The sequence below is a fragment of the Herpailurus yagouaroundi genome, unplaced genomic scaffold (genome assembly GCF_014898765.1).
Source record: "Herpailurus yagouaroundi ecotype Mexico unplaced genomic scaffold, PumYag 28, whole genome shotgun sequence".
In the NCBI taxonomy this organism is placed as follows: domain Eukaryota; kingdom Metazoa; phylum Chordata; class Mammalia; order Carnivora; family Felidae; genus Herpailurus; species Herpailurus yagouaroundi.
In genome coordinates this window covers 167,376,198-167,395,108 of record NW_024412376.1, presented here as the reverse complement: position 1 = coordinate 167,395,108, position 18,911 = coordinate 167,376,198, and the positions used below count along the sequence as shown (strand labels likewise).

Sequence of the window (18,911 nt, the reverse complement as noted above, 5' to 3'; positions counted from 1 at the left end):
GCCGGGGCCGGGGCCGCCGGCGGCTAGCGCGGTGACAGCCTTCCCGCGGGCTGCCCGCGCCAGGTGCCGGCCTCCCCTGGGTGCGGCGCGCGGCGCTGCCTGTGCCTCTGCCCACCTGCGCGCCGCTGTCACGGGCCCGGGGGTGGTGCCATCTCGCCCCGCGCGGAGCTCGTCCTTGAAATTGCTGGTGTGCGATTCCAGGAGAATCGGGAGTCAGGTGGCAAGCGGGGCTTCCCTCCGTAGTTGAGAGTGCCTTCCGATGTGGCTTCACGGCGGCTGCCTTCTCCATCCCTTGCGAGTGATGCCTCAGTGGTGCCCGCCTCGAAGTTTTCTTTTTCGGTTCCGATACGGTCGTTTGAGAGCCACCTGACAGTCTTCCGGAGTCCTGGCTCTCCGTTTCCAGCTTTTTAAAAAAAAAAAAAGTTTTAGGGGTAATTGGTGGTCTGGTTACTCAGACATATGTTTAGTAGTGCCTGAACTTAAGGCATTTGGAAAATGATTTTTTTCTCCTGTGTTGTTGATGAAAGCAGCAAGCCCACAGTGCATCTACCCGTTGTGGATTGCTGCACCTTTGTTCCTTGGACATCGGTCACAACACTTCAGAAGACACGATGGCAGTGGGAGGGTGTGCACCCGACACGGTCATTTCCAGTCGTTCACTTGGCTACTGAAAGATGATGGACTTTGCGAAGGTCGCGTTTTTAGAACTGTTGCATTCAGTTCTCTTGAAGACGTTTGCAATTAAAAAAAAAAAAAAGCCTCATCAGGAGTATTTGTGTGCGAAATTATGAGGCGAACTGTTTTATGCAAGATTCTAAATATTGTGTAGGAATGGTCTGTAGTGAGAGCAGATACATGGTTGCATGTGGTGTGGCTTTCTGATGCTTTTGCTATTAAGTGAACTTACAGTAACGCATGTGTGCTTTCGTTTCAGTTTAAAGTATTTTCAGTGTTCTCTGTAGTGTAGAAAGTGCAGTTGTTGGAGCTTTCTCGAGATGATGTTGTCACGTTCGTTTGGGATCCTGGGTCATAGGCCTGGACTTCATTCTACAGAGGTTACCCTTTTCGACGAATACCCTGGAGAGCAACACAGGTGTAGTTGTTGGGGTCAAGGATGAAGTTTGGGCACTTGGATCTTTGAGCTGTAAATTAAGGGTAGTGTGTGCTGCTGCTGGGGAGGTAAGAGTAGGCCGTCTGCCTGTGCAAATCCTTGACAGAAATGTTGATGATATTTGCTATAGCTTGGTGTAAAATAGACCACTTCTGCCCATTCAGTAAAAACAAGTTGGTGATACTATCGTTTCAGGTTTTAATAAATCCCATTTATTTTGCAATATTTAGCTAAAACAGTCTTCTTTCAGTTTATTATTCCAATCACATTACTCAAACTCATATGTAACCATCTATCTAGTATGATTTTTGACAAGACTGCCTTACTGTTAAACTTACGAGTCAAGGTTTTTGACCACGATCCCCTGTGAGAAATAAGATATATTAAGACCTGTAGTGCCTGCTTCCTCTTACACAACAGAAGTTTTACAAAGTGGTGTGTATATATATATTTAATGTTTTTATTTTTGAGAGAGAGAGAGAGAGAGAGAGAGAGAGAGAGAGAGCATGAGCATGAGTAGGGGAGGGGCAGAGACAGAGGGAGACACAGAATCCGAACCAGGCTCCAGGCTCTGAGCTGTCAGCACAGAGCCTGATGTGGGGCTCGAATTCACAGACCGTGAGATCGTGACCTGAGCCAGGTCAGGTGCTCAACCGACCGAGCCACCCAGACGCCCCTACAAAATGATATTCTGATTTTTTTTGTCTTTTCTATTTCATTCTGTTTCATTAATAAAACGGTTGTAGTACACAGAATTACTTTACTGTGTTCTATTGATTTGTGACTTGCGCTCTGAGAAACATTCTCTGTAAAGTTGTATCTTAAGTTTTTTTCACTCATATGTGGAATTTGAGAAACTTAGCATGAGACCATAGGGAAAGGGAAGGAAAAATAAGTTACACAGAGAGGGAGGCAAACATAAGAGACTCTTAAATACAGAGAACAAACTGAGGATGGAATTGGAGGCGGGGGCAGGAAGGGAAGATGGGTGATGGGCACTGAGGGTGGATGGGGAAGGTGGGGGACAGGGGAAAATGGGAGATGGGCACTGAGGAGGGCACTTGTTGGTACGAGCACTGGGTGTTGTATGTAAGCCATGAATCATGGGACTCTACTCCCAAAGCCAAGACTACACTGTATACACTATATGTTAGCTAACTTGACAATGTTATTAAATAAAGTATCTTAAGTTTTAAAATTTCTTCACAAGTATTTTTGATAACAGTGCATGAAAGATACCCATGGTGGCAAAGCTGAAAGTGTTCTTGATAACTGATCACAAAAATTTTTACTGTAATTCTGAAGCCTCTGGATTGTTTCCCTATAGATGGTGAACTCTTTGGGGGAGCCTTGTCTGGTGCAGAAGAGGCATTCAAAGAAGTGTTTGTCAACAAACAACAGAGAGTGGGTACTGGCCTTGCATTTCCAGAAGAAGCTTCTGATTGATTCCGGGGTTGCATCCTTTCCATTCTATGTAGGGTCACCAGGGCAGAAGGTATCTGAGAGAGGAGTAAGAGTGGAAGGACGGTCTGGATTCCCAGGAGGCGTCCTGTGTTCTGGGCACAGCCCTGAGTGTTAGCCGAGGACCACCTTCATCAGGGTAGCTGCTCAGGCACAGAGGGCCTTTGTGCATGTGGGTGGCTTCTACACAGAAGTAAGGGCTGAGGGGTAAGTAGGAAGATACAATGTAGCTTATAGAGTCTTTGGCTGCAAAACTTGAGTATACAAACGTGATAGGCTCTGTGCCCTCAAGCAAGCTGTCAAGCCTCAGGCTGCTTTAGTGTTCTAAGTGATCTGGCACCTAGCTTCTAGGGTTATTGTACGAATTAAATAAATAAACAGTGCCTGGTGGCACGCACTGTTACGTATGTACACAGTCATTATTTTCCAGGAGGCTGGGCTGGACTTTATTAAGGACTTTGCCACAGGATGCTATCGATCAAGCTTTTTCCGCTTGTGGAATGGGAACACAGTATGCGGTCAAGAACAGTGGGCAAGAACAGCTGGGTCTTGGATAAGCCCCGTTCTAATAGCCTCATTTGGTGGTCTGCTCTGATGCAACAATAAAGGGTTGGCCCTGAAATGAAAAGTTGGTGGTGAAGGGTATCATGAATATATCTTATTGTTTTGCATTTCTATTTTAAAATATAATTTTCATAATGTTCATGGTGTATTGAGTGAATAAGGAAGCTTATAAAACAGAAAACATTTGTAGCTCATTAACAATTTAAAAACATATTTATGTATTTTTGAGAGAGAGAGAGAGAGAGTGCGTGAGCAGGGGAGGGGCAGAGAGAGAGAGAGGGGGGGGGGGGGGGGGGGAGAGAGAGAGAGACAGAATCCGAAGCAGGCTCCAGGCTCTGAGCTGTCAGCACAGAGCCCAACAAGGGGCTCAAACTCACAGACCGTGATACTGATCATGACCTGAGCTGAAGTCAGAGGCTTAACCGACTGAGCCTCCCAGGTGCCCCTCATCAGTAATTTTTAAAGATTCTATTTTTCTTGAATGTTTGTTTATTTTTGAGAGAGAGAGAGCTCAAGTGGGGCAGGGGCAGAGAGCAGAGGGCAGAAGATCCAAAGTGGGCTCTATGCTGACAGCAGCCCGATGCTGGGCTCCAACTAATGAACTGCGAGATCATGACTTGAGCCACCCAGGTGCGCCAGAGATTCCATTTTTAAGTAATCTCTACACACAGTGTGGGGCTTGAACTCAAAACCCCGCGATCAAGAGTCTCATGCTCTACCAACTGAGCCAGCCAGGCTCCCCACAATAGAAAACATTTGTAGCATGAACCCATATTTGTAAAATATCTGTGTGTATATATTTGCATAGGAGAGTCTGATACGATATGCGTCAAAATATTTTGTGGTTGGGGCGCCTGGGTGGCTCAGTTGGTTAAGCTTCTGACTCTTGAACTCAGCTCAGGTCTTGATCTCACGTTTTGTGAGTTCAAGCCCCGTTTTGGGTTCCACATGTCGCCGACTTGAAAAAAAAAAATTGGGGTGGAAATTCTGATGGCTTTCTTTTTTCCTTTTTGCACATTCCTCAAACTTTAAGACTTTTCTACAGTGAGTATTACTTACGGAGCAAAAAGATGAATAGTACTTTACAACCTGATATTACCAGCATTTTTTCTTTTTCGAATAAAACTGATCTTGGCTTTTTCACCTTTTAACAATTAAACATTTAGGTATTATATACAAAATAAAAATATTTACACAGTCACAGTTGTGTTTTCTGAATGGGTGTGCGAAATTCAGTCACGCCCATGTTATTTGCAAAAACCAGAATTCCTCTATTATGGAAATTGACCCAGTCACTGGCTGTTGGAATATCAACTTACACATAGTTTTCACTCATGGAGGACTCAAAAGGGAATTTAGAGCTGTTTTTGTCATGCTGTTAGAGATTTGTAAAAGGAAGCCACTTGGCGGTAGGGATCAAAGTACATTTCCAAACTGCGATATTAAAGTTTTAAAGTCAGGGGGCACCTGGGTGGCTCAGTCGGTTAAGCGTTCTACTCTGGATTTCGGCTCAGCCCATGATCTCACAGCTCTGGGATTAAGCCCCGCGTAGGACTCTGCTCTGAGTGTGGAGCCTGCTTGGGATTCTCTCTCTCCCTCTCTCTTTGCTCCTCTCATGTTCTCTCTCCTCTCCCTCTCTCTGTTTAAATGAATGAATGAATGAATGAAGTTTTAAAGTCAGAGAAACCTGTTGTAGTATAGGGAGCATTTGTAATAACATAAATCCTTTCCAGCAAGGAAAAGTGGCAAGAAGGAGATACTATTAATAATGTTTAAAGGCCATCCTACAGCACATTCATACATAGTTAGATGGTATGATTATGAATCTCGAGGCACATTGGGGTGTGTTGCAGGCATTGCTGCCGTGATGAAATGAAGTTCAGTCATAACTTTCTCCGTAGTTCACATTTGCCTTAGTAACCTGAGGGAGTATGTCAAATAAAGATCTAGAACCTTATGTGCTTTAACTAAGATTAATAATTTGGTGCAGCTGCGAGGAGCACCTGTGTGATTGAGTATTTTATGCATGTGCACACCCATGTAACCAGTATACCAAGATATAGAATATAGATATAGAATATTCCCTGTACCCTAAAATGCTTCCTTGTTCCCCTTTGCAGTCATCCCACCACTGTTCTGCATTTGGGCTGTATTTGAATTTCTTGTGAAAGTGCTCTGCCAGTGCTCTCTGGCTCAACGTTGAGGTGCACTTGTGTTGTTGACATAGCAACTCAATCATTTTTTTAATTTTTTTAAATATATTTTTATTTTTTTATTTTTTTTAAATTAGAAATTTTTTTTAACGTTTTATTTATTTTTGAGACAGTGAGAGACAGAGCATGAACAGGGGAGGGTCAGAGAGAGGGAGACACAGAATCCGAAACAGGCTCCAGGCTCTGAGCTGTCAGCACAGAGCGCGACGCGGGGCTCGAACTCACAGACTGCGAGATCATGACCTGAGCCAAAGTCGGTCGCTTAACCGACTGAGCCACCCAGGCGCCCCTTAAATATATTTTTAAATGTTTACTTATTTTGGTAGAGGGAGAGCACAAGTAGGGGGTGGTGCAGAGAGAGAGAGAGAGAGAGAGAGAGAATCCCAAGCAGGCTCTGCACTGTCAGCTCAGAGCCCTAATGTGGGGCTTGAACTCAAAGACTGTGAGATCATGACCGGAGCCTAAATCAAGAGTTGGATCCACCCAGGTGCCCCATCATCATTCTTTTTCATGGCATACATCTTTTTCCATTGTGTAACTATATCACAGATTATCCATTCTGATATTGATGGACAGACATTCAGGTTGTTTTATTTTATTTACTTTTTTTTTTTTTTTTTAAAAAGGCTCCATACATAATGCGGGGTTTGAACTAACGACCCTGAGATTAAGAGTCGTGTGCTCTACCAACTGACCCAGCCAGGCATCCCAAAGTTATTTTGTTTTATAGCTGATAAGCACATTCCTGTACACGTCTTTTGGTGGACATGAGTACTCATATATATGTCCATATATATCGGAGTGGAGTTGCTAAGTTTATGTGTGGTTTGACTTTAGTAGAACCAGGCGGTTCTACTGCTGAAGTTAAAGCACATAAGAAAAACCAGGCGGTTTTTCTAAGTGGTTTTATTGTATGCTAATTGAAAAATTAACATGTAGTAAAATTGATATTTTAAAATGTATAGGATTTTGGATTATATAGACACATCTTTATAGACTAGTATAACCACTACCACTGTTAGGATACAGAACACTTTCTTTGCCCACAAAAGCTCCCTTGTGCAATCCCTGTGAGATCATACTCTCTTCCACCCCCTAAACTCTTGGCAGCTAGTACTTTGTTACTATGATTTTATCTGTTGGAGGAGTCATATAAATGGAATCATATAGCATGTAACTTTTTGAGGCTAGTTTATTTCATTCAGCATAATCACTTTGAGATTCATCCCAGTTGCATATACCAATAATAGATTGTTCCTTTTTACTGCTGAGTAGTATTCCATTGGATGGATATACCACAGTTTATTCATTTCCCCGATGGTGGACATCGAGGTTCTTCCCAGGTTTTGGTGAAAATGAATATAGCTTCTATAAAAACATTTGTGTACAGGTTTTGGTGTGGAATTAAATTTTCATTTTTCTATAGTAGATACTAAGAAGTGGGAGCTGGGTCATATGGTAACATTATAAGAAACTGCCAGACTAGTTTTCAGAGTGGCCATACCTTTTTGACTTTTCACCAGCAATGTTGAGGGTTCCAGTGACTCTGCATCCTTGCTAGCACTACTTGTCCGTAGTTTTTATCTTAACCATTTTAATAGGTGTGGTATGGTGTGGTTTCAGTTTGCATTTCCCTAATGACTACTGATATTGAACACTTTTCATGTATTTGTTTGCCATTCTTGTATCCTCTTGGGTGAAGAAGTGTTTATTTCAAGACTTTGACTATTTTTAATTGGGTTGTTTATTTTCTTGCTTTTGAGTTTTGAGAGTTGTTTATAATTCTGGATAGGAGTCTTGTTGAATATGCAATTTGCAAACATTTTCTTACAGTCTGTAGCTTTTTTTTTCTTTTTTTGCAAAGAAAAAAATTTAATTTTGATGAAGTTCAGCTTACCAGATTTTTCTTTTATGAATCCTACATTTTGCTGTCATATCTGTAAACTCTTTGTTTTACAAAACTTCAGGTTATAAAGATTTTTTTTTCCCTATGCTTTCTCCTAGAAGTTTCATAGTTTTACATTTAGATCTGTGATTCATTTTGAGTTAGTTTATATATATCTATATCTATATATATCTATATGTACATATGAACTATTCATATCTATCTATATATATTCATATTTTTTTCATATGGATATCCGGTTGTTCCAAACCCATTTGTTGAAAGGATATCCTTTCTCCACTGAATTGGCTTTTCACCTTTGTGAGAAATCAGTTGACCTTATTTGAGTGTGGGTTATTTCTGTACTCTCCGTTCTGTTCCATTGATTTGTGGGTCTGTTTCATTGCCTATACCATGTCTTAATTACTGCAGGTCTTAAAATTGAGCAAGGTGATTTCTCCAGCTTCAAAAAAAAAAAAAAATCTTTTAATGTTTATTTCTGAGACAGAGAGAGACAGAGCATAAACTGGGGAGGGGCAGAGAGAGAGGGAGACACAGAATCAGAAGCAGGCTCCAGGCTCTGAGCTGTCAGCACTGAGCCCGGTGCGGGCCTCAAACTCACAAACTGGGAGATCATGACCTGAGCCACCCAGGTGCCCCTGATTTCTCCAACTTTAAAGAAAAAAATATTTTGGCTATTTAGTTGTTTTGCTTTTCCATATATTTTAGAATAAGCTTGCCTATCTTTACAAATAATTCTTCTGGGATTTGAATAGAATAGTCTTAAATCTATAGATCAATTTGGTGGAAAATTGACACATTTACTATGTTGTTTTCCAATCCATGAACATAGTATGCATCTCTATTTGGTCATTTTTGATTTCCTTTTTTTTTTTTTTTTAAATGGAGATATAATTGACCTATAATTCATGTTTGGTTTCTTTCATTGGTGTTTTGTAGTTTTCAGCAGATGGATTCTGTACATGTTTTCCTAGATTTATACATAAATATTTAATTTTTTTCAACCTCTGTAAATGGTGTTTTTTAAAAAAAACTTAAGTTTCATTTATTCATTGCTAGTATATAGAAATGTAATTAAATTTTGTGTGTTTATCTTCTATCCTTTGATCTTGCTAAAATCATATTCTGGGAGTTTTTGGTGGATTCATTAGTATTTTCTGTGTAGAAAGTCATCGTGTCTGAGTAGTGGTTTTTTTTTTTTTTTTCCTTTGTTTTCTGTTATGTATGCCTTTTCTTTCTTTTTCGTTCTTCATTGCACTGGCTAGGACTTTTAGTACAATTTCCTTGTTCCTGATTTTAGGGTGAAAGCATTCAGTATTTCACCATAAAGTATGATGCCTGCTGTAGATTTTTGTGGATGCCCATTATTAGGTTGAGGAGTTTTATTAATAGATGTTGAATTTTGCCAAATACTTTTTTGAATCAAATTGATGTGATCATGTACTTCTCTTCTTTAGACTGCTAATGTGGTAGATCACATTATTGACTTTTTTTTTTTTTTTTGACATTATTGACTTTTAAATATTGACTCAGCTTTGCATTCCTGGAATAAACCCTTCTTGGTCATGGTAAATTACTCTTTTTTGGTTGTGGGATTCAGTTTAATATTTTGTTGAGTGTTCTTGCATTTGTTGTTATGAAATCTATGTCAATAGTTTTCTTATATATTGTTCTTGCCTGGTTTTGGTGTTAGTATAATGTTGACTTGATAAAATAACTTAGGACTTGTTCTTTTCTCTCTATTGTAGTGTGTGCTTTTCAAAGAAAGGGCTCATTTCATCTAAGCTGTTGAATTTATGTGTGTAGAGTTGTCAGTAGTATTCCTTTATTTTTGTTTTTTAAGGTTTTATTTAAGTTTATTTATTTATCTTGAGAGACAGCTTGTGCTGCATGCATGGATGTGGGGAGGAGCAGAAGAGAGTAGAGAGCTGAAATCAAGAGTTGGACACTTACTGAGCCATCCAGGCGCTCCTTGATTTTAGTTTTTAAGTGATCTCTACACCAGTGTGGAGTTGAGCTCATGATCCCAAGATCAACAGTTGCACGCTGCACCGACTGACAGTCGGGTGCTCCTGTAGCATTCCTTTATTGTCCTTTTAATATGTCTGTGAGGGTCTGCGGTGATGTTCCCTTTTTCATTCTTGATACTGAGTATCCTTCCTTTTTTTTCTGCCAGTCTTGCTAGACATTCTTCAAGTTTTTCATCTTTTTGAAGAACCAGCTCTTCTGATTTTTCCCCCCTGTTTTTCTGTTTGTGATTTTGAATTTGTTTGACTGCTTTATTACTCTGCTTTTGGGCTTACTTCGATTTTACTTTTTCTAATTCCTTAAGCTACAAGCTTAGATTATTGATTTGAGGCCATTCTTCTTTTCTCTAATATATGTATTTAGTGCTGTAAATTTCCCTGTAAGCCATGCTTTTGCTGTAACCTCCTCGACTCACAGGTTATTTAGAAGTATGTTTACTTTCCTGTTATCGTTCTGTTACTGAGTTCTAGTCTCATTCTAGTATGGTCAGAAAACATGCTTTGTATGATTGTAATTTTTTTTTTTTTAAGTTTATTCCTTTTGAGAGAGAGACAGCGTGACCACATGTGGGAAAGGGGCAGAGAGAGGGAGAGAGAGAGGCTCTGTAGCCATGGGTCTCGAACCCATGACCTGTGAGATCACAACCTGAGCCGAAGTTGGACACTCAACCGACTGAGCCACCCAGGCACCCCTGTATGATTTTAATTCCTAAGAAATTTTAAGGTTGTGTGGTCTGTCTTGGTGAATACTACTTATGGGTATAAAACATATATTCTGCTATTACTGAGTGGAGTGTTCTCTGAATGTTATGTAGATCCAGGTGGTGATGATTTTTTGAATTCTTTTATGTTCGTGCTCATTTTTTGTTTGATGCTAGCATAGCTACTCTAGCTTTCTTTTCATTGATATTTGCATGGTATATTTTTCTATTTCTTTACTTTCAACCTCCCGTATAATTATGCTTGAAGTGTGTTTCTTCATAGACAGTTACTTGATTAATTTCCATTCATTATGTATATTTTTACTTTATAATATGTATGTGAAATATACTTATTAACTCTTATTAACCTGAGGCCTTTGTTCCTGGGCCTAATTGCTAGTTGAATATCTATTTGGTGCTAGTATAGGTTGCTTCTGTCATTGTATAGCTTTCTTTATTGGACTCTTTTTTTTTTTAATCTTTATTTATTTTTGAGAGAGAGAGAGAGAGAGAGAGCGAGTGGAGGAGGAACAGAGAACGAGGGAGACACAGAATCCAAAGCGGGCTCCAGGCTCCAAACTGTCAGCACAGAGCCTGACGTGGAGCTCGAACTCATGAGCTGTGACATTATGACCTGAGCCGAAGTTAAATTTTTTAAAAAAATTTATTTATTTTTGAGAGAGAGAGCACGAGCAGGGAGGGGCAGAGAGAGAGAGAGAAGGAGACACAGAATCTGAAGCAGGCTGCAGGCTCTGAGCAAGCTGTCAGCACAGAGCCTTATGTAGGGCTCGAACCCACAAACTGTGAGATCATTACCTGAGCCAAAGTCAGATGCTCAACTGACCGAGCCACCCAGGCGCCCCAACCTGAGCCAAAGTGAGATGCTTAACTGACTGAGCCACCCAGGTCTCCTTTATTGGACTCTTGTTGACCCTATAGGCTTTCTGAACTCATTGGCTGGAACACACTGGCATGGAGACACAAGCTGTCTTTAGAGGGACTTTGATCAATACGAGTTGGGATCAAACAGTTTGTATCTCATGGACCTACAAAGTATTTATTTATTTTTTTTACCGTAGAAATCAACTTTAGTTTGTAAACTGTCTTCGAGTAATTCCAATAATATATATGGCATTGGCTTATCCCATTTCCTGTGGAAATTGATTTTTCCTTTTTAAGAGTTTTAAATAATCTCTGCAGCCAGTGTGGGGCTTGAACTTATAACCCCGAGATCAAGAGTCATGTGCTCTACCAGTTAAGCCGGCCAGGCACCCTGACATTTTTCTCTTAAATATTTTGAGTACAGTATAAGTTACATCTTGAAACTGAATGAGAAGTTGGGGAATTTAACTTCTTTTGGCCCAGGATGTTTTTAATGACCTTTTTATTTTAGGGGCACCTGGGTGGCCCTCATGGTTCATGAGATTGAGCCCCGAATTGGGCTCTGTGCTGACAAGGCAGAGTCTGCTTCACATTCTCTCTCTCTCTTTCTCTCTGCCCTGCCACTGCTCGTGTGTGCATGCACACACACGCTCTCTCTCAAAATAAATAAATGAACATAAAAAAACCCATTTTTTTTAAATTTTATTTTAGAATAACTTTAGACTTACAGAAAAGTTGCCAAGTTAGTATAGAGAATTCCCATATTCCCTTCAGTCAATTTTTTCTAATGTTGACATCTTACATAACCTTGGTATATTTGTCAAAACCAAGAAATTGGTTATTTATTTATTTATTTATTTATTTATTTATTTATTTATTTATTTATTTTTGAGAGACAGCAATGAGTAGGAGAGGGGCAGAGAGAGAGAGGGAGACACAGAATCTGAAGCAGGGTCCAGGCTTGGAGCTGTCAGCACAGATCTCTGTGCGGGGCTTGAACTCACAAACTGGGAGATCATGACCTGAGCTGAAGTCGGACACTTAACCGACTGAGCCACCCAGGTGCCCCGTTTTAAAAAAAATTTTAACGTTTATTTACATTTGAAAGAGAGAGACAGAGACAGAGACAGTACGGGAGCAGGGCAAGGGCAGAGAGATGGAGACAAAATCTGAAGCAGGCTCCAGGCTCTGAGCTGTCAGCACAGAGCCCGACGTGAGCCTTGAACTCATGAGCTGTGAAATCATGACCTGGGCCGAAGTCGGATGCTCAATCGACTGAGCCACCCAGCGCCCTATAAAATTGGTACAATATTATTGACCACAGACTTTATTTTCATTTCACCAATTTTTCCACATATACTCTGTTTCTATTCCAGGACCCAGTTTAGGACATCATCTTGCATTTAGTGGCCCAGAATTTTAGTTTTGGTTATTTTTAGCTGCCTCATCTATGGGATGGGAAGGTTAATTTTTATTTTTCTGAAGGAAGGCCTACAAAAAGCTGAATAATATTTGTGTTTAAAGTATGATAGTAATTTTATATTAATGCCAAACTTCAGTGAAATTGTTAAGTAGTAGTTTGCTGCAATCTAATTCTTTTTTTTTCTAATTCTCTTCATTCTTCTGTTAATGCTTGGTAATTACTCCACTGTTGAAAGTAGCCCAGCAATGTAAACATTCCCCCCAAGTTCTTGTTGAGAGGTTAGTCCCTTCTTTAGAGGCCAGTGAAGGAAGGGGAGGACTTGCCCCTGCAGGTGCATCCCTGGTCGATGGTCAGTACAGCTTAGAGAAGAGACTCGCCAGCCCCTTGCCAAAGCTGTTTGGTTTCTTTGGATAAAGAAATCCCATAAATGAATTCTTGAGAGTGCTTATAATATTGCTGTTGCTTTCTGTTTTTAGAAGAATAAAAAACAGCATCCCTTATTAACTGGCTTAAATTGCAGCTACTGTCAACATTCTCCCTTCTTTTAAAAGAATAATAGGTCAGTTATATCTCAGTTTAAAAAAGGTTATTAGGAAAGTCAGGTCTGTCAAGCAGTCATTACAGTTCAATGCCTCTCCACAAACTGCGAGTTGGACTGGTTTTTTCATGTTTGCACATTTTGTAGGTGCCCACACCAGTATCGTGGTTGGAATGCTGGGATCGGCAGACCATAGACTCGTAGGACTGCAAAACTGGACAGGCTACAGCACAGCACATGTTTTTGCTGAGCCTGTATTTGCTCCCTGAGGAAGCTGAGGCCCCAAGAGTTGAGTTGGGAAAATCCCTCTACTTGTCCTAGTCAGCTTCCCCTCTTGCACCTTTCAACTCCTGGTGGCGCTGGTCACTTACCAGTGATCTACCCGAGATGCAGAAAGCCACCTGTTATCCTTGCCTTCCTTGCTCTAATCTCTGTCGATACGTTTTCTGTAAGCTCTTCTCTGGGAGCGTGCTCTGCACTACATCCTCCCCCCTCCAGGTAACCCTGCCTCTTGTCTGAGCATTTGGGGGTCCCCGCTCTCCTCGGATGACACCTGAACTCGCTCTTCCACGCCTTGCCTGACCGACTGTCTGGCCGAGTGGAGAGGCTCTCCTCCTGGCTCCTGCTTCCTTCCACTTTGTTGTCCTACTGCTGTCGCCGCCTGTGTCTGACCCGGTAGCCGTCACACCGTTCTGCTCGCAAGATGTGGCTGTGTCCTTCTCGTCGGTGTGCCTCTGTTGGTGCTGGTGCTGCAGTGTTTCTTTCTCTTCTTTGCCCAGTTAACTGCTGTTTCTTTCTAAGAGGTCATGGGCTGTCCCTGTGGGAAGTGCGCCTCCTTCATCCTCGGCCAGGCTGTGGGCTGTGGCCGCCCTTCTGGGTTCCCTTGCTGTCTGTCCTTAGCTCAGCCACCACACGCAGGCTGGATTGGAACCCCTGGTTCCCTGGGACGTTTTCTTCCAAACCCTGCTCTGTGCCCATAGCGCACGCCCAGAAAGTGTGGCTCTGCGGACAGTCTGGTTGGTGTCAGCTCCTGCAGGTCCTGCCTCTTTCCCTTTTTTTCTGAAATGTGCTGTATTCTTTGTCTAATGTGGAAGAAAGCGTTGCACTCTTTTTCCAAAGTCAATCTTATATTCCAGGGGTTCTTACCTGATAGATTTTAGGGAGTCTGGTTAACCCATGGAAACTCACTGCAGAATTTATGTGAGTACATTGTCTTGAAGTCTGTTCAAAACCTCTCTGTTCTTTCTCTCCTGGGTCTGCACTCTTTCATCCTTTATTGGGTTATTTTCCTTAGCATTCAGATTTTTTTTTTTAATTTTTATAAAAAAAATTTTTTTTTTACATTTATTTATTTTTGAGAGACAGAGAGAGACAGAGTGTGAGCAGGAGAGGGGCAGAGAGAGAGAGGGAGACACAGAATCCGAAGCGGGCTCCAGGCTCTGAGCTGTCAGCACCGAGCCCGACGCGGGGCTCGAACTCACGGACTGTGAGATCATGAGCTGAGCTGAAGTCTGACGCTTAACCAACTGAGCCACCCAGGCGCCCCTAGATTTTGAGTTGCCCATCTTCCCTTCCCCCTTAGTCCTTCTCTTGACCTTGCTTAACCACTTAAGATACCTTTCAGTCTGACCCTGTTCTGCCTGTTGCCACCAAATAACTTGAAATACTGGTTAATAATATTGGTTAATATTGGTTGCTTCTACTTTCTTTATCCTCGGTTCCTGTTTTATTCCCTTATCCGCCTATCCCCTTAATCAGCCTTCCCAGAGGTCATTAAGTGATAATATTGTCACCAAATCCTGTTGTTCAATCCTGATGTCCTCTGAGCTTGTTGCATTTGATGGTGCTTATATACACCTTTCAGGAGTCTCTTTTGCCTTCTTTAAAGGGCACCGTCCTGGCTCTCCTCCTTACTCTTGGCTTTGGTTGTGCTCACCGGTTCCTGCACTTAAGACACTCAGTTTGATGCAGGTGGTTCTACGTCCCACTCTTCCTCTCAGGTTCATTCTTACACTTGATGATTTTAACGTGTGGTAGAGATTCCTGATAACAGCAACTGGTTGATCAGCCCTTCTGTAACACTGGGGCTGTATGTACTTGCTTCCTGAGTGATGGTTGAGGCCTTTCCCCTCACCTCTGGCAAGTGAACTCAGCCTGTCCATGTTTATTTATTTTCTTTTATTTTTTTTTGAAAAGTTAAAAATTCCTTAATTTTTTATTCCTGGTACCACTACCACAATTTACAGGGCAATATACCTGATGTAATGAAAAGAGAAAGAAAAAGACAAAGCTACAACAGATAAAAGACCTCAGGAATGTACATCTAATTGACGCTACATTGCATTAATCAATAGCTGCACTTTTTGCAAACTGTGGCTGTGACAGTCCTGAACAAGAAGGGTTTCCTGTTTAAGCTGCAGTAACTTTTCTGACTATGGATCATCGTTCCTTCTGTGGCAGATTTTTACAGTTCCTCTAATGCATTTGGGACGACTGTCTCAAAGTAGCCTGCAGCTTTCCTGACAACTCCTCGCTCTCTCTCCTGCTAAGAACTGTAGCCCTTTTCTTCTGAAAATTTTTAGAACCTTCTGCTACCATATCCACCACCTCCACCACCAGATCCATAACCACCACCATAGGGACTGCCCGAGCTTCTTCCACCAAAACTGCCCCCCTTCATGGGTCCATAATTTGATTGCTGTTGTCCACTATAATTTCCAAAATCATTATAGTTCCCACCACCACCATAGTCACCTCCAAAATTTCCTCCTTCATTGTAACCATCATATCCTCCACCACTGCCACCATATCCACCTCCTTGGTTTCCATATCCTGGTCCACCTCCACCGTAGCCTCCTCTACCTCTAGAACCAGGACCACCACCATAGTTGCCACCATCACCTCCAGGTCCATTACATCCACCATCACCTCCTCCATAGCTACCTCTGCTGCCACCACCTCCACCACCGTAGCCTCCTCTTCCACCAAAGTTTCCTCCACGACCCATAAAGTTGCCAGATCCACCTCCACGACCTCTTTGCGAGCCAGCAGACTGCATTTCTTGTTTAGAAAGGGCCTTTTTCACTTCACAATTATGCCCATTAATAGTGTGGTATTTCTGAACAACAATTTTATCAACTGTATCATGATCATCAAAAGTTACAAGAGCAAATCCTCTCTTTTTTCCACTCTGCCTGTCCTCCATAACTTCTATGGTTTCAATCTTGCCATACTTTTCAAAGTAGTCTCTCAAATTATACTCTTCTGTATCTTCTTTAATGCCACCAACAAAAATTTTCTTCACAGTTAGATGGGCACCAGGCTTTACAGAATCCTCTCTAGAAACAGCTCTCTTTGGTTCCACTACACGCCCATCAACCTTGTGTGGTCGAGCACACATTGCTGCATCCACCTCCTCCACACAAGTGTAAGTCACAAAACCAAAACCCCTGGAACGTTTTGTTTGGGGGTCTCTCATCACCACACAATCTGTAAGTGTGCCCCATTTTTCAAAATGTTCTCTTAAACTATCATCTGTAGTTTCAAAGCTCAAACCACCAATAAACGGTTTTCTCAACTGCTCTGGTTCCTTTGGATCATGGCCCTCCATTTTGAGACCGGACTCGCCTCTTCCAACTCAAGTTCCCAGCCTGTCCATGTTTAGACTAAATTCTTCCCTTCACATTACAGAATGAGTAGTGAGGTTTGTTTACTACATAATTTATCACAATACTTTTTTTTTTCTGATTAATTTAAAATTTATTTTTTAGGGGCGCCTGGGTGGCTCAGTCGGTTAAGTGGCCCACTTCGGCTCAGGTCATGATCTCGTGGTCCGTGAGTTCGAGCCCCGCGTCGGGCTCTGTGCTGACAGCTCAGAGCCTGGAGCCTGTTTCAGATTCTGTGTCTCCCTCTCTCTGACCCTCCCCCACTCATGCTCTGTCTCTCTCTGTCTCAAAAATAAATAAACATTAAAAAAAATTTTTTTAATTTATTTTTTAAATATATATTTATTTTGGGGAGAGTGCAAGTGGGGGAGGGACTGGGAGAGGGGGACAGAGGATTCAAGGCAGACTCTGTGCTGACAGGCTCACAGAAGTGAGCCCAATGTGGGGCTCAAACTCATGAACTGAGAGATCATGACCTGAGCTGAAGTCGGATGCTCAACCGACTGAGCCACACAGGTGCCCCATCAAAATAAGTTTCTTTTAAAGATTTTTTTTCTATTTTTATGTATGTATGTATGTATGTATGTATGTATGTATGTATTTTTTAAATGTTTATTTTTGAGCGAGAGAGAGAGAGAGAGGAGAGAGGTCATGAGTGGAAGTGGGGCAGAGAGAGAGAGGGAGACAGAATCCGAAGCAGCCTCCAGGCTCTGAGCTGTCAGCACAGAGCCCAACATGAGGCTCAAACTCACAACCCCGAGTTTAAGAGTCAAATACTCCATTGAGTAAGCCAGCCAGGCACCCTTCAAAATCTGTTTTTGCCTAAAGATGTATGTGGTTGTGCTTTGGACACAGTTTCTGTATCTGTCAGGTAAGACTATGCTAGGTAAACCTAAGGATCCTTTCCAACTTTGTTACTTTTTGATGGTCAGTCCTTTGGTCACACACTTTCAGAGATCACCCATCACCTACTGCGGAGGTCTCTTAAGTGAGGGGTGCTTGAGAGGCACACTAGGAGTGGATCAGGTGCTCCCTGCTGCTGCGGGAAGAATGCTTTAGTCCTTCCATTTCCCAGTAAGACATTATGCCTGACAAACACTTGTTACGTGAATTGAGATTGGTGCCCTCACTTGCCCTGTATCTGAGGCACGAGTCTTGCATCGTTGCTGAGGTGTCCTGCGGCAGGCGAGGAAGTTTGTTCCCTGACAGTGTGAAGCCTGTGGCAGTTAGAGAGTGCTCGTTAAGTATGTTTGTGAATTCTGCTGTCTAATTTTAATTAAAGAGGTCTCCACAAAATAGGTAGTCTTCACAGAAACCCTGGATTGAAGACCGTGCCAATAATGAAAGCGTATGCAACAATCAGGAAATTGATGGCACCTCCTCTGCTTCCTGCATAGGCTCTTTGTTAGCCACGTAATGAAGTCAGGAAAATGGTCTAAGCAGAGCTGAGAACCGACTCTCAAAGACGATTTGAAGTGTGGAGTTACATGCAGTTTTATTAGTGATGAGCCATACCCAGAGTGGTTATCTTGCCTTGAAATGTTAGGGAAGGAAAGTAGCGAGCCTTTATAGTCAGCAAAGTGTTTGCAAACTAAGCGAGAAACAGCTGTAAATTTTGTAGCAGTGTTTAAAGTTCTGCATTACTCAATCTGGTACTTTATAAAATTTCATTAAGCTTAAGGATGAGCTCCTGAGGGTTTATATTTCTGAAAGGTTCAGATGCAGCAGCAGCTCTGGCTAATTGCACAGACAGACATGCAATACGGAGAATTAGGAGGATACAACATTCCGGAAACGACAGACGGAACAGGTCTCTGGGCTGGGCTCCGGAGAGTGACTTCCAGAACAGAAAGTACAGCGTTCAGCTGTGGGGTTGGTCGGGCCAGTCTTTGGCATGTGCTGTGCTCACCTAGCACTCAGAGCCGGAGTAGCCACCTAGCATTGGGGGAAGTTTGTTCTCCAGCAGCGGGGAGTGGGGAGGCAAGAAGGCTGAAATGGTACAGAGGAATCAAGATGGCACCAAAATAAATACATTACTTTGTCAGCAAATACTTTCAGAGTATTCATAGAAAGTTTTATTGCAGAAGGTTTGAAAAATTAAATTGTTAGAATAAATTATGATGAACACATAATGGGTTTGCTCTGGGATGATGGAAACACATGCTTTTTTTTTTTTTTAAAGTTTATTTTAAGAGAGAGAGAGTGTGCAAACAGGGGAGGGGCAGAGAGACAGAGAATCCCAAGCAGGCTGTGTGTTGTCAGTGTGGAGCCCAAACACAGGGTTCGATTTCACGAACTGTGAGATCAAGACCTGCGCTGAAACCTGCTTCTAAACAGGTTTTGTGATAGGGTCCCCTCCCTAAGGAGAGAGAAAAGGAAGGAAGGAAGGAAGGAAGGAAGGAAGGAAGGAAGGAAGGAAG

At 42.0% G+C, this 18,911-nt stretch overlaps 2 protein-coding genes across 3 annotated transcripts in view; one reads left to right on the top strand and one right to left on the bottom strand.

The window, feature by feature from the left end:
* Nucleotides 1–18,911, top strand: part of FAM193A (family with sequence similarity 193 member A) — a 170,901-nt gene that overhangs the window by 6,443 nt on the left and 145,547 nt on the right. The gene's annotated exons all lie outside the window — the stretch shown is intronic.
* LOC121039302 (heterogeneous nuclear ribonucleoprotein A3-like) lies at nt 15,015–16,448 on the bottom strand. 2 transcript variants are annotated; one of them, XM_040489410.1, is made up of 2 exons: nt 15,812–16,448; nt 15,220–15,643 (listed from the first exon to the last, which is right to left on the bottom strand). In XM_040489410.1, the coding sequence occupies exons 1-2, from the start codon at nt 16,434–16,436 to the stop codon at nt 15,405–15,407; spliced, it is 864 nt and encodes a 287-aa protein (XP_040345344.1). In that variant the 5' UTR covers nt 16,437–16,448; the 3' UTR covers nt 15,220–15,404. The 2 variants fall into 2 exon arrangements, with proteins under 2 accessions (XP_040345337.1, XP_040345344.1); XM_040489403.1 differs by having other exon boundaries at nt 15,015–16,448.

Excerpts from the sequence above, each read along its gene's own strand:
- LOC121039302 (XM_040489403.1), bottom strand. The coding sequence starts at position 16,436 with ATGGAGGGCCATGATCCAAAGGAACCAGAGCAGTTGAGAAAACCGTTT.